The sequence below is a fragment of the Piliocolobus tephrosceles genome, chromosome 11, assembly GCF_002776525.5.
Source record: "Piliocolobus tephrosceles isolate RC106 chromosome 11, ASM277652v3, whole genome shotgun sequence".
NCBI lineage: Eukaryota > Metazoa > Chordata > Mammalia > Primates > Cercopithecidae > Piliocolobus > Piliocolobus tephrosceles.
Window position 1 is genome coordinate 39,940,066 of NC_045444.1, and position 15,843 is coordinate 39,955,908.

The 15,843-nt window shown below is 33.9% G+C and overlaps 1 protein-coding gene across 10 annotated transcripts in view; it reads left to right on the forward strand.

Moving 5' to 3' along the window:
* Window positions 1-15,843, forward strand: part of GALNT13 (polypeptide N-acetylgalactosaminyltransferase 13) — a 594,017-nt gene that overhangs the window by 357,104 nt on the left and 221,070 nt on the right. For all 10 annotated transcript variants that reach the window (XM_031936436.1, XM_031936437.1, XM_031936435.1 and 7 more), the window contains one exon: window positions 2,578-2,748. In XM_031936436.1, the coding sequence (XP_031792296.1) occupies window positions 2,578-2,748 (171 nt within the window). The remainder of the gene's footprint in view (window positions 1-2,577; window positions 2,749-15,843) is intronic.

Here is a 15,843-nt window from a genome sequence, read left to right on the forward strand (position 1 = left end):
AAATAGCACTTTATAGAAATTAAGAATCCTTATACATACCTGCAATTCCTTCTGTTGTTGATGAAGTACAAGTGGTTTTTTTGCAATTATTTATAAACACTGGTGATAAGAGAGTATAATTTCTAAATACCTAATGAAGATAACTAACACTGAATGCTATCTGATACAATAACAACACATTACATAACACCTTACTTGCATAGTCATTTCGTCTATAGTAGAAAAGTCCTTCTAGAATTGACGTTTTTAATTAGACACTCAAGATAGGAACTACTTAGTCTGAGCTAGTCCAGCCACATCACTTAAACAGCAGGATTTGGTACTTGCCAGAAAGATGGATGGAAGCTGTCAGTAAAATGAAGCACAACAGTTGAAGAAAGCGGTAGGAACCTTTTAGTTCATAGAGTGTTGTACATGGCTAATAACATTTTTCCACTCTGTGTATTGTGCAGTACCCACAGGACAATAAGACGGGCAAAGTGAAATGAACTTAAAAATGAATTTCCTGGCAAATTTTGGTATATTATGCTTTTTTTTTTTTTTTACACACGTTTTTATATTCAACTCAATGCGCTTTTAGTATTTCCATATGGTCATGCATAAGCTATTTATTTTTTTGATCTAACAACATAATTACACCGTATTTGTGTCTGATGAACCCTATTATCTTGTCCTGATTATAAATTTTAAAACTACCATAAATAGATAGTCTGTTCAAGGTTTTTAGACCTAATTTCTTCTCCTCACAAGTTAAATCATTAAATCTAATAAAGGAAGTGAGAAAAATATTGATTTTTCTGGGGTCCAGAGTCACCAAGAAGCTTTCCCAAGGCTACAGAAGTCTTGTTGATTGCAGATAAGTTGAAGCTCTGGTCAATTTTGTGGAATATAAGACCTCAATTGAAAATTAGTATTGGTGAAACTGGTGTTACGAAACAAGTAAATAATGGACATTTATGTGCTTTTCATATCTAGAGATGATTCAGAAGCCTATTTGTATATTTGCCTTCTACCAAATATGAAAAACCAACTCTGGTCTTCAGAATTAGCTACAACCAGTACAATTTGAGTAGGACTGAATGTTTACTTGTGGAAATCACAGAAGTTTGATCCCATAATAAAATAAATGAACAGGGGTTAGATCAAGAATTATAGAAGGCATAACATGGATTAAAAGTGTACCTAATGATTTTCCCAAATGAAATTTTCTCCCATAGAAAGCTACCATTAAGAACACCAACCTTGGCCGGGCACGGTGGCTCAAGCCTGTAATCCCAGCACTTTGGGAGGCCGAGACGGGCGGATCACGAGGTCAGGAGATTGAGACCATCCCGGCTAACACGGTGAAACCCCGTCTCTACTAAAAAATGCAAAAAACTAGCTGGGCGAGGTGGCGGGCGCCTGTAGTCCCAGCTACTCGGGAGGCTGAGGCAGGAGAATGGTGTAAACCCGGGAGGCAGAGCTTGCAGTGAGCTGAGATCTGGCCACTGCACTCCAGCCTGGGCCACAGAGGGAGACTCCGTCTCAAAAAAAAAAAAAAAAAAAAAAAAAAAGAACACCAACCTTTTGGCTCTTACTTTAAGAAAAATGGGATAGGCCAGGTGCGGTGGCTCACATCTGTAATCCCAGCGTTTGGGACGCCAAGGCGGGTGGATCACCTGAGGTCAAGAGTTCGAGACCAACCTGGCCAACATGGTGAAACTCCGTCTCTGCTAAAAATACAAAAATTAGCCAGGTGTGATGGCAGGCACCTCGGGAGGCTGAGGCAGGAGAATCGCTTGAACCTGGGAGGCAGAGATTGCACTGAGCTGACATCTCCCCACTGTACTCCAGACTGGGTGATAGGGCAAGGCTCTGTCTCAAAAAGAAAAACAAAAACAAAAAAAAGGATAAAACACCAGAGATTGAAGTTGCTTATCTTTCCCTATCGTAAGCTATCGTCTAGATTATAAATGTAAACTCTCAATTTGAGGACATTTTACTCAGAGATTGTCATGACCCTATCATTTTTCACAGGAAACATTTACTTATACTGACAGATTATGATTTTTATTGTTGCTGTTTGTTGATTTTTGTTTGTTTTTCCTAGTAGGTGTTTTCTCCATGAAGATGTCCTCAGAACTCTCTAAACTAACATACCCTACTTGAAATGCAAACTACCAGATCTAATTTGCCATCATCCCTTCTTCTCTCCCTGAATGCTATTGCTTTTCAATGGGTTATAGCTAAAATGATACCTAATCTCAAAGCAGCTCTACTAATCATGCTGTGGGTGGAGGTTTGATGAAAAATAGACCCTGCTCATCTTGCTAAGTTAGTGCTTAGAATGCATTTGGAAATAGACTTGAAGGTCAATTAGTGTATTTTATTAGATTTCAAATGATAGCACAAAGTAAACTGTAAGGAATATATGTTTAAAGGAAATAATTCCATGGACTAATAGGATAAAATGAAGCTAAGGCATATTAAAGTAACAAAATAATTACATTTCATCATATCAACTATAATCAGTTTGGAGAAGATAATGTAACATTTTAATTATCATGTGTCTATAAATTGGTTTCAATTTTTCTGCAGGAAAACGGTTGTCTGCCCTATCATTGATGTGATTAGTGATGATACTTTTGAATATATGGCTGGGTCAGACATGACTTATGGGGGTTTTAACTGGAAACTGAATTTCCGCTGGTATCCTGTTCCCCAAAGAGAAATGGACAGAAGGAAAGGAGACAGAACATTACCTGTCAGGTATGTATATCATCTCTCTTGAAGATTACGTATATTCCCATAAAAATTAAGGAATATTATAAATTTCTGTTCTAATGTTTAATTATTTAATTGTATCCTTATTATTCAATATACATATACATTATGACCCTTTACATAATCATATAAGGATCAATGACAATATTAAATCTAATTTAAATTAGTATAAGCAAACTTAAGTATTGGCAAAAATGCTAAATATCTTTTGAAGGTTTATGTATTCTTATATTCAAAATATATTTACTGTGAATTTTCTGTGTGATAGAAATGTGCTAGCCTTAACACTTCAAGTAAATGTATGTCTTACCTTAAAGTATATGGCTTATAATAGAAATGTTCTCAAAACTGAAATAGCCAAAAATGTTTTGCTAAATATTCTAAATATATCACTTTAAACAGCTATCTTCCTTATAGATTCCATAGGTCCATTTGGAAAATTTTAATGTATTCAAAATTTCAAAGGGTTTACTGCCCCAAATTACTTCAAATACTACTTAAGTTGAAATATTGATTAGTGAAATATGGGCTTACTTGTAATAAAAAATATCATATACATCTTGAATTGTCTGTATAAGCATTACCCACTTTATTAACACAGAAGTATCATCTTCGTACTTAAACACATTGTGGACCTCTTACCTGAAACTAAAAATTGATTTCCTGAAAAATACTTGGGGAAATATTCACTGGTTTAGTTCTTTAAAGATGAATTTGGCAAATCATCCTTCCTTTGGAGTGTGAGAGAAATACCCTAACATTCTAAAACCATACACTTTAAGTCCTCACTTAGCATTGTAAATGGGTTCTTGGAAACTGCAACTTTAAGCAAAATAACAAAAAACACTGTCATCAATTTTATAATGGAGGAACATTGAACTAAAGGATGTTGCTTGAGGACCTTTTGTTTGTCATTTCACTTAAAGTCACAATAGCATTAAGTGAAGACTTACTGTATGTAAAATCCATGATCTGAACAAGAATGTCTGGTAACCTACTGAAGGGATGACTTATCTATTGTCACCTACTTAATTATATAATGAATTAATTAAAATTAAACTCTAAAAATTGGCTAATGGAAGAGAGTGGCTAAAGTTATTTGTTACTGAACAATTAAATATTAGAGATGTTAACTTCTAAAGGAGATCTATTACATCAAAGAGAAAAATAAAATGTGACTTCTAACATTTGTATAAAGTCATGTAAGTTATCATGTCAATATTTAAAATGTAACTTAGTAGTCTTAAGTCTTGTATAATCTTCAAATTCACCAAGTCTTATTGATACTTAACCTTTAACAAACTGGGAAAATATAGTGGCTCATGTTACCATCATTTATTAGATATTCTGTTTTCCCAAATTGTTTTCATTTAGTGTTAGCTGATATCTAAACTTTAGATCCCATGTGAAAACTATCAGAATGCTTGACCAGTACACTTACATATAGATAATGTTTTTATTCATTTGAAAATGCTGTTTATAAGAAGGCATGTTTATACTCATTTAAAAAAACACATTGGCAAAAGACATGCTTTATTTATGTTCTCACAGAGTCAAACAGAAGATAACTAAGAGGTAGCCAACATTCATAGTAAGAAATTACTGATCTCATTCATAAAATAAAGATCTATGTAGAAATCAATCATTATTACTCATCTTTCATTAAATAAAACAAAAGATGAATCATCTAACTTGCTATATTTTAACCATAATTTATGTGGTTGTGTTACAGTAGCATGAGAACTGATAAAATCTCAGTATATTTTGTTTGCTTCAGTAACTGCACATCATTTTATTTTCTAACACGCTGAGGAAGCTGAAGCGAGAGAAACAGAAACCTCAGTCTTTGCTGAAGTTTCTAGCTTTTTGTGGCAAAAGGTTAATTAATTCATGGGCTCGGTTGTAACAGCCTGCAGGTAATTTTCATCAGCATAGCTCTAATGTGAACGTTCCTTCTACTTGTAATCTATTGCTTGAAGCTGTGATCATTTTGCTCACAGTCATACAAACAGATAAATCACTCTAGATGTTGAAGACAATTTTTTTTCCTACTTGATTAACAGAATTCTGAATAGCTAAAGTGATGAAAATGAAACTGAAATTTTAGTTTTCTTAGTGGAATGCTTTATTTAAAATGTCAGTGATGACAGAACTTTGTAGTCACCATAATTGGCTAGTTATCATTTAGAAATACAATCATGCAACTGCTTATGTTGAAAGCCAAGTTGAACTTGTGACCTAAATCGGTTATACTACATCTAAAGTAAAGCTTAACATGGTGATTCTTATTTTTCTATTGCCAACTTCTGGGCTTTGGTATTTTCATTTTCATAATAAATGGAGTTTGTGAAATACTCCATTTCACAAACTGGAGTATTTTGTGGAGTATAATATGAAACATTGTTAATGTTCATATTATAACTATGGAATAATATACATAATTGTGAATATATCATTTTCTTTAATCAGTAAACTTTCCTTGACATTTAATAATCGAATTATATGACTTTTCAAGAATATTTCATTATGTGTGCAACAATAGTACCTTTTAAACTGGAGGTCATAAACTAGGAGCTTTTGTGCCAAATATTCTCTATAGAAGTGTTTTATTTGGCATACGTAGTGTTTTACATTTTCAAAAATTACCAACACTTTAAAAATGAGATATTTTAAATAAAAATCTGTATTTCCATCTACCAATAAGTCAGAAGGTCTTACTACAATGGACCAGGATTCTTACCTGGCACCATCAGGTGGAGTTTAGTAGAAACTGCCCATGTAGAAATGGCATGAAAACTTATCCCACAACTTCTTCTAATTATGTTCCTGACTCTGAGGCTGAGGGTCATTTGGTATTTGTCATCATTCTTGAAATTGAAGAAATATTTATCTGCACCTGTGTCTTGAGGAAAAGGGGAAAATGTATATATTGCAACAAATCCACTTTATTTAATTATCTTTATTTGGCTATAATCTTTTAAAGTTTTGACGCTGGTCTTAGAGGCTACTGCCTGGGAAATGGCTGAGTTTGAAACTCATCAAGCATATCACCCCTGTATAACTATGCATATACATTACCTAATGGAATAGGCAGCTAGTAGTAAAGTTACCTGATAATGCAAATAATACTCTAGATCATTTAATTAATTTGGGGATGAGTTATGCATTTTTTCCTAACACGTGCAAATGGGAGGTGATTTGGTTTAGATATTGAAATAAGTTTGATTCCATACAAAAACAAACATACAAACTGTTCTATTTGTATTCCATGCATACAAACTGTTAGGCACTGTGCTAAGTTCCGCACATACAAACATGGATGAGGCAACCTATGCTGTCAAGTTGCTCACTGTCTGGCACTGGCCATAGGTATGCTGGATGAGGGAAAGAGTCTAGTGTAAATGGTCCAAGTGTGGATGTACAGGAATAATTATGTCTACTACTAAAGTGGTGTGAACCTCTAGAAATGAGCCTGGCTTAAGTCTTATTGATTGCTTTAGTCTCTTAATTATGCCCTGTAAGTGAACCTCAAATAATTATAAATATATTCATTTCCACTTTAATTTCACACTGATTAAAATAGATTTTTAAAATTAAAAACCTACTGGTAATTTCCAAGTGAATGTACCTTTTTTTTACCCTTCACATCTTACCTTATGGACTTTTTTACATTTAATCATCATTAATATTTTTAATATGACTGCCTTCATTTTTACTTCAAGTGCCATGTTGAGTATATTTCTAAAGTAAAACAAAAGAGTTTTAGATGTTCTTTTAATTCTGATATAGTAATAAATCAAATGTAAATGTTATTGGTTTTTATTTCAGACCTATTATACCTAATCTTATATTCCTTTTTATTAGCATTCACTTTATTTCATACATTTATTTTTTACTCAATTAGAATTAGGAGTTTATGAAGATCAAATAAATCAAGTAACATCATTAGTATCTCTGAATATAATTGTGAAAAACTCATGGAATGTTCACATATATTATCTCCTCTATCATTCTAGTGTGATCATATAAGAAGCATTGAAGCTAGCCTTGGAGGATCTGGTTTTATTTCAAGCTCCTCCAATTAAGAAATTACCTAGTCTTCACAACTATAAAATGGAAAATTATTCTCCTTACTTTGCTTAACTCATGAAGTGCTATAAAATATTGAAATGAGCAATGTCCTTGATATGAATTAGATTTTAAATTTATATCTGATAATGTAATATATATATATTGCAAAATAAATGTGACAAGTACCTAAAAGGATAAAGAAGCAGAACACCAATGAGCCACCTCTTTTAGAATTTGGTTGTATTTTCTTCTAAGGCTTTTCTATTCAATTTTTCTACAATGTAAAAGTTGATATATCATCAATATTTTTCTATGGCATTAATTTTTTCCCCACATAGGTTTTAATGGCTGCTAATGTCTCAGTTACTTATGATGTTTCCCTATTTTTTTGTTGTTGTTGTTGACTAAAGTTCATCAAGAGTTTGTTTGCACTTTAATTTTTTTACCAATTATTTCTTCTTCACCTAGTTTTTGCATACAAAGTGATTGCTTTAGAATTATGCATTTGAACATGAAATTTATTTTAATATTCCCGATACCTTCTGCCAATTTAATTCCTTCCCAAAAATATTATCACTGAATCAATTTATAATTCCACTGGTAAGTATAATAAATTAAAAACACAAATGTTACTCTTTAAAATCTTACACAAATATACGATGAAGTTTCTTATGTTTAATAGTAACAATTTACTTCTTAATTTTTATCAGATTATATTACACTTTTCTCAATCCAACCATAATATGCGTTTGAATTGGATGAAAGAAACAGAAATAGATACCACGAAAGCCTTTAAAACACTTCTATAAAATGAAAGATATGAAAACAACAGCACAGGGAAAGGTCAACATTGTGAGCAGAACAAAGACTGAAAGAAAGAACTAACTTTGGAATGCTCAACTAGTAATGCTCTTGCTTACTCCTGTTAAAATCTAATGTATGTTGATTGAGAGAAGTAAAAAATTCTCTCCTCAAATAAAAATATTTGAATCTATATTCTATGAAAAAGAAGAGTACTTTTATATTATATTACTTTCTAATAGCTTAGGGGATAATTTGCAAGACTTTCTTAGCAACATGTTGGGATAAGAAAACTAGGGTAATAGAGTGGTAAGTTAAATATTACATTTATATACTGAATAATTTTATCACATTAACCAAAATATTTTACGACATCTGATCCCAGCTGGCCCCATTGTTTATTTTGATCCCTCGTAAGCATGAAATGAAAGTAAAATGAAAGATTAAAATTTGCACCAATTTCTGTACATCCTTGTGGAAGCTTAGGGTTTTATCAGGTCCTAGGAATTATTAAAAAGGACTTGGGTGAAAAAAATAACTACTCCTTTATTGGAAATATAGATTAAAGCAGGCACAGGTTAAAGTATTTGATTCCCATGCTTATTGGTAAGTGGGTTCCTTGGCAGCAAAACAAATCATTTGCCCATACTAAGCAGAACATTATATTTTTCTTATTCCTTAAAAATAACACAAATTGTTTGTGTTCCATAGACTCTGCAGGATTTTAGTAAGCTTCCATGTCCAGAACCTAAGCCAGCATAAACTCTTAAAGTAAGTTTCTTCTCTACAGAAAACCACATCTTCATACCCAAACATAGGTTCAGATGATTGTAATAGTGTGTGGTATCCACCAAACTTCCCATTTTTAGCTGTAAAAACTTTAATTACATTCAGCATTTAATTATTCATCACTCTGATAGAAGAGCATTTGTGCCTCTGCTTCCTTTCTCTTTCCTCTGCTTTCTATTTTGGTTATACTGCATAGAACATGCAAGAAAGAAGAGAAACTCTTAGCATTTCATTTCCTTTGGGTTCCTAAACCTGCAAAATGGTTAACCCAATAAAGCCATTCGGTTTTATAGTTAAAAAAAAAAATCAGACGTATGTGAAGATTTCAGCTATTCATGCTCATATTTGTAAATGTAAAAAAAAAAAAAAAAAAAAAAAAAAAAAAAAAACCTCATTTGTATTACTTATCTTTATTAATTTTGTAATCTATGGAAAATGTAATTAACACAGATCTAAATACTAACAGTGTAGATATTGTGTTATTTGAACATATAAATAATAGCCTAGAACTCACCTGTAGTCTCTCAAACATTCTTAAGAGTTTTTCTCCAAGGCCCTTGATTATTTGCAAGTAAGATTAAACAGAATCCTGATGTATCAAAAGAAAAAAATAGAAGGAATGATATTTCAAAACTTTAAGAGAAATTGTTTCTGAAGGGTAGTCCAAAAATTCACGAGAAAACATGGTACATAAACATGGAGCCTGAAATCAGGAAAAATGTATTATTTTATGTTGTTGTTATTATTATTATTGTTGTTGTTGTTGTTGTTGTTTTGAGACGGAGTCTCGCTCTGTCGCCCAGGCTGGAGTGCAGTGGCGCGACCTCGGCTCACTGCAAACTCCGCCTCCCGGGTTCCCACCATTCTCCTGCCTCAGCCTCCGAAGTAGCTGGTACTACAGGCGCCGGCCACCATGCCAGACTAATTTTTTGTATTTTTAATACAGACGGGGTTTCACCATGTTAGCCAGGATGGTCTTGATCTCCTGGCCTCGTGATCCGCCCGCCTTTGCCTCTCAAAGTGCTGGAATTACAGGCGTGAGCTACCGTACCCAGCCAGGAAAAATGTATTTCTAGTTACCCCAAATCTTTTGCTGTATAAAGTATATGGACGAATGGAAAGATGATACATAGATAGATAGATAGATAGATAGATAGATAGGAAAGAAAAAAAAGAAAGATGACTTTTTTATCCCATGCTACCAATTAGTTAGGGATCCTTGAACAAGTCACTTAAACACATTGCAACTAAATTTTTTGACCAAAACTGTAGGGATTTTAGAGCTCTGAAATAGTACATATCTGAAAATTATTTGGACCCAGAAAACAATATAAATGAAGCAACTTATAATCTTGGTAAACAGAGACGTTTCCCCTGTTTTTATAGATAATATCTAAAATGTATACTATAAGCTTTGTGCTAGTATTGTTTCAAGAGTGTTACATATATCTAGCTATGAAATCCAGACTTCTAACAACTAAATTTGGCTGCCTCTTGGTTCTCCTTCCCTCTATACAGAGTGATTTCCCAGCGTGAAAAACAGGATATATTGTCTTCTTGGTGAAAATACAGACATTACATTTTAGCATTACTGAATAATTAAATGTATTCTGTCACAATTTCTATTGATTTGCCAACTTCTGGTGAAAAACTCCAGCATTTTTTCATGTCAAATGCATACTTTTTTGAGACCTTTACTATTTTACATAATTACAAATCTTCATATCTTAAATTCTAAAATACCATGAGAAACTGGGCACTGTGGCACGCACCTGTCATCCTATCTGAGACAGGAAGATTGCTGGAGGTCAAGAGCTCAAGATTATTCTGGGCAATATAGTGAGACCCAGTCTCAAAGTATAACTAAGTACATAAATAAATAAAATGCTATCAAACTCAACCCCTAAAACTCCTATTAAATGATAGAGCCTTTGAAAATCTTGGAATTAGTGAAGTCATCTTTGTTACTCATCAATTTAGCAGGTGCGAGCAAAGAACATTTTTGGAATTTCAGAAATAAAATTGCAGATAATTTTAACTTTCAAATAGATTGTTCTGTGGCTATAGGGATACATTACTCATTTGTTTATTTATTCAGTAAATATCCATCAATAGTCTAATACTATTATTATTGTGTTATTTATTATTATTATTATTATTTTTTTTTTTTTTGAGACAGTCTCCCTCTGTCACCCAGGCTGGAGTGCAGTGGTGCAATCTCGGCTCACTGCAAGCTCTGCCTCCCAGGTTCAAGCTATTCTCCTGCCTCAGCCTCCCGAGTAGCCGGGACTACAGTCATCAGGCACCAGGCCCGGCTAATTTTTTTTTTTTTTGTATTTTTTAGTAGAGATGGAGTTTCACCGTGTTAGCAAGGATGGTCTTGATCTCCTGACCTCATAATCCACCTGCCTTGGCCTCCCAAAGTGCTGGGATTCCAGGCGTGAGCCACCGCGCCTGGCAAATAGTCTAATACTATTAAACTAATGTATTGGATATGCTTATAGAAGTGGAGAAATGTACACAGAAATAAATATAATACTATATACAATAAGAATTGGCCGGTTCCTTGAGATAGACAGTGATAAGGGCTTATAGAAGAAAGTGGAAGGAGAAGAATATGTCTTGATTGAGGGAGCGGGGGGCAGGGGCAGTGTTGTTGAAGGTAGGCTGCCTAGAGTGTATAACATTTGTATTAGCCGAAGAATAATCAAGTTTGAACATAAAGGGGAGTTTTCAAAGAAAAATCCAGGTGACCAATGGATGTGAACAAATGTACCGAGGTACAAAAACGTAAAGCATTTACCAGTAACAGCTAAACAGTTTACATGCAGGCAAATAGTTAAAAGGGATTGGGAGGAGCTCATTGGGTAGTGCTAGATTAATGATGCCAGGATAGGAAGCTAGAATTTATTTCCTTAACATAGATTTTTGAACATCTGGTTAACATTTTTAGAGGAGCATTGATTTAGAGAAATTATTCTGGCTATGATTTTTAGGACAAATTTCAGAAGCAGAAGAATCTAGAGGCATCCAGATCCTCTCAGCATCTAAACATCTTAGCATCTAAGAGGACCCCATTATTAGCAGACATAGAAGATAAAAGTAGTCACTATGATAACAGAGATGAGTCAAAAATACTTCAGAAGGAAAAGAAGTCTTTTGGAAATAATTGAATTAGGCACAAAAAATGTGGTTTTTCATTTTATATTAAGAGACTGGAAAGAAATATAAGACATTAAAAGAGAAGCAGATGAGTAGCAAATTTTCAGGTCTATGATATATACACTGAACAGAGTCAATGGAGTTTTTTGAAGGAATCATCTAGTGAGTAACTGCAAAAGCACAACTTATGCAGAGGAAACAAGTATGAAAACACAGATTAAGAGTGAACCACAGAGGTGACAGTGAAAGGTATGTGATGAATGATCTGATCTTACCCAGACAAAGAGCATAGAAAGAGAAAAGTGCCTCTGAGAGACCCTTGGGAGGACTACATTTCAGATGAGAGAAGAAATTATTAAATGCATATATCCACAAAATAATATTATGATGGTATATTGGACCCACCTGATAGATACGAAATTAAGAGCTTGTCCAAAGTCTGATAGGAAGGAAAAAGGAGAGGAAGGGGGTATCAATAAGAATCATAAAATTAACAGTCAAATTAGTAGAAGGGAAACCTCTACAGAACAATGCAATGGGAACTAGAAATGAAAATAATTTCAAGCAGGAAGACTGATGAATTGTACTGTATACTTTCAGAGGAAAAAGTTAAAGACAGGTTGTTGGAGTTCAGAATCAATGGGGACCTTTCAGAAAGAAGTTATTGTAGAGGTGGGAGCAGGATCTAGCTTCTAGTTAGAAGGTCAAAAGTTGTTAAGGGAGTGTGTAGAAATTATCCTTTCAAGAAGGTTACCAGTGAAGGGAATAGAAAATATATGTCCCTAGTTTAAAAGAGTAGTAAGGTGGAATGAAAATGTTTTTTGGTTTAGGATAGAACTTAATTCAGCAGGCTTGTAAGCTCAAGGGAACAATCTAGAAATCAAAGGCATAAAACATAAATGTTAATAGTCAATGAGCAAGGGCCTGAAAGAGTAATCAGGAGAGAGTCTGTTGAGGCCACAAGCATGAATGCTAGCCGACAAGGAGAGGAAAGGAGGTATTCTTTTCCATGAGACAAGAGGAGAGAGGAGGCCATGAGGAAGACACATTTTTAAACACATTGAGCTAGAGATTGAAGGAGTTTAGATTTCATGATTGAAAGAGTTTAGATTTCCTGCATTTCCTTCATCCCCAGGTTGTTGACAAGAGTCCAAAACTTTTGGAAAAAACTCAGGCCAAGTGTGGTGACTAACACCTGTAATCCCAGCACTTTGAGAGGCCAAGGTGGGCAGGTCATTTGAGCCCAAGAGTTCAAGAACAGCCTGAGCAACATAGCAAAACCCGGTCTCTACAAAAAATACAAAAAGATAGCTCAGTGTGGTGGTGCATGCCTGTAGTCCCAGCTACTCTGGAGGCTGAGGTTGGAGAATCACCTGAGCCTGGGAAGTCGAGGCTGCACCACTCACTCTAGCCTGGGTGTCAGAGTGAGACCCTGTCTCAAAAAAAAAAAAAAAAAAAAAAAAAAAAAAACTCAGTTAAATATAAGACAGGTAAACAAATAAACATAGATAGCAGGATTGTTAGCAGTTTGTGAATTAAGCAGAGAATCAATAATGTGGACTTGTCCTATAACCAGTTAACCATATCTTATTACTTTTCCGGTGTCTTAATAGCAGAAGTAAATGAAGTGAAAGGTAAATTCACCCAAGCACCAAAATTAAAGAAAAAAAAAAAAAAGAGAGATAATTGGAAATTGCAGAAAAGCAAGCACAGAGAACCAAGATTCCTAAGCTAGTGTTTTGCTGACATGGCAGAGCCTTGGAAATGGGTTGGGAGAAGGGAAGAAGAAATTCCTGAAAGTTGTTATTAATGTGAGACTAGTGATTAACTAAGGAACCATAATCACCAATGAAGGATAAAATGACTTCTTATGAAAACAGGAGGAGTTAAAGAATAAGAAATTATGCTCTGAGGCAGATTTCAGTCAACATCTTGAATATGAAGTAGTTCCAAATGGTTTTGAAACCTAAAGTGAGGGTATATATTAGAGAGAGGAGCCCAAGTTAAGTGAAGGACAGCAAGGATTTTGCTTAAATGATTAACATCAATAACAACAACAAAGATGAATTGCCTACCCTGTTGATTAGGTGTTGGGAACTATGTTAAGTGCTTTACTTCTGTTAACTCAGTTCATCTTTCCTACTTACAATGTGTGGTAGGTAGTGTTCACAGTCATTGAGCTGACTATTTCCCTCTTGTTCAGTTGATTAAATTGGTTGTTTGGTTTGACATTGTATAGACACAACCTTGAAAAGCAAATAATTTCAGCTAATTTAACCATAATCAAGATTTTTCATTTTCTAGATGCTCTGAACACTTAAGGTTTACATAGGCATATGTAAATATTTTATTAAGCATATTACAGGGCAGTTAACTTAGAACAGAATGTGTTGCATAACATTGGCTATGGCTATAGGTATTAAATATTATAAGGCACAATCTCCTTTCTGAAAGAGCTAACTGATATTGCAAACCCAAAAATCTGTCCAGGAGTATCTATCTTCAGAAAATACAGGAGTTTCTTGAAGAATTGTAATTTTATCTTATTATTTTTATTATTTTCAAGCATAAGTAAAAATTATTTGAGTCATTCTCAATAGTATAAAAATAAACTATTAAGCATAGTTTATTTTTAGCCACTTACACATTTCTCACATATAAGAGTGATGACCAATTGTAAGGTGAAATTCAATACATGTTATTTAAATTAAAATGTGCCAGTACTTTATCAGTAAGTAGATAAGTAGATAGACACTCTGAACTGATCATTAAAAATGCATCACTTAACAATATTAAGCATTTGGTTGCATTATGATAGGATAATTGCAGCAATTTTGGTTCCTAATTTTATCAAATAGACTCTCCAGCACTGTAATATCTTATATAGCTATTGCCATAGTGTTCCAAAGCCCCCATCAGGTGAGAGTCATGGCTACTTCCTAATTACCATCTGCTTAGCTTTGTTAGTGTTTCTCATTATAACTCAGAAGGTCAATGATACTGTTCATGATAGGAACCCAGCAAGATGAAAAGTAATAAAATAGCTCTGAGACTAAGCAAGGCTCTGCTACTCCAACTGATGGACAGTTAATTACCTGAGCATAAAACAGTGAGCACTGGGAGAAATACAGAACTCTGCAATATGGTAGATGTCCAAGTACAATATTATTTAGTGGTTTTTCAGTGAACAATTCTGTTTAATTAAAACACAAGCATAACCTTTGGCAGAGGAGAATACAATTTTGACAAAAGCAAAATATTTGGTTTTTAACAGCCTCACAGACTACTTAGATGAGCATTCCAAATCTCAGTTTCTATAGCAGTTTCTCACCCTTGGCAGTGCATTAGAATTCAATAGAAACTTTACATAATGCCACCGTCAGGCCCCCACCCCCAGCCAATTAAATCTAAATCTGTAGAGGGTGGTACTTAAGCATGCCCATCTTTTTTTTAGAGGTGCCTCAGGTCCTGCTATTGTGCTTTGAAGGTTGCAAACCACTATATTACAACTAACATTCAAAAGTCATCATTGCCAGTATGGATCTATTTTGTGAACAACTACAATCTTCTTTTTAACTTTTAATATACACTGCTTATATATAGAAAGACTTGTGTCGCTCACTCATTAACCATTGTCTTTAATTCATCTTTTAAACTGACAATTAACTAATCCTTTAAAAAATTCACATCTGACTTCTCAGCTCTTATAGAAGAATTAAGAATGTGAAACCAAAAGGCATTTATTCCTAGGAAAAAGTTTTAGTAGAATCCCTTCGAACTGTCCTTTCAAACCTCTGAATAACAGAAATTCCATAAATCCTATGGGATTTATGTTTAGCCATACAATTAGATCATTAATTCTATCATTTTAATTAGTAAAGTGAAGAATAAACAATGAGATGTAAAGCCCTTATGTTAAAAAATACCTTTGTAACTATCACTAGATACTTATTTTCTATAAACATTTTATAGAATTTATTTTTTTTTTCATTTTTAAATAGGCTATGGATCTCTTCATGGTAAAACCATGTCCAAAGTTTTCTAGAGTTTACATAAAAATGATTTATACTGTGTGACCTAAGTTCACAACTGGTAGTTTCATGACCATCTAACCACTTCAAGGACAGTGCAAAGGACAAAAACTTTTCTTCACTATGATTTTCAGAGGGAATATAGAAGTCCCAGTCTTCCATGGCCAGTGTCACTTTCATGTATCTATTTGATCACCTGTAAGAAAAACAAAAACTAATTTGAATT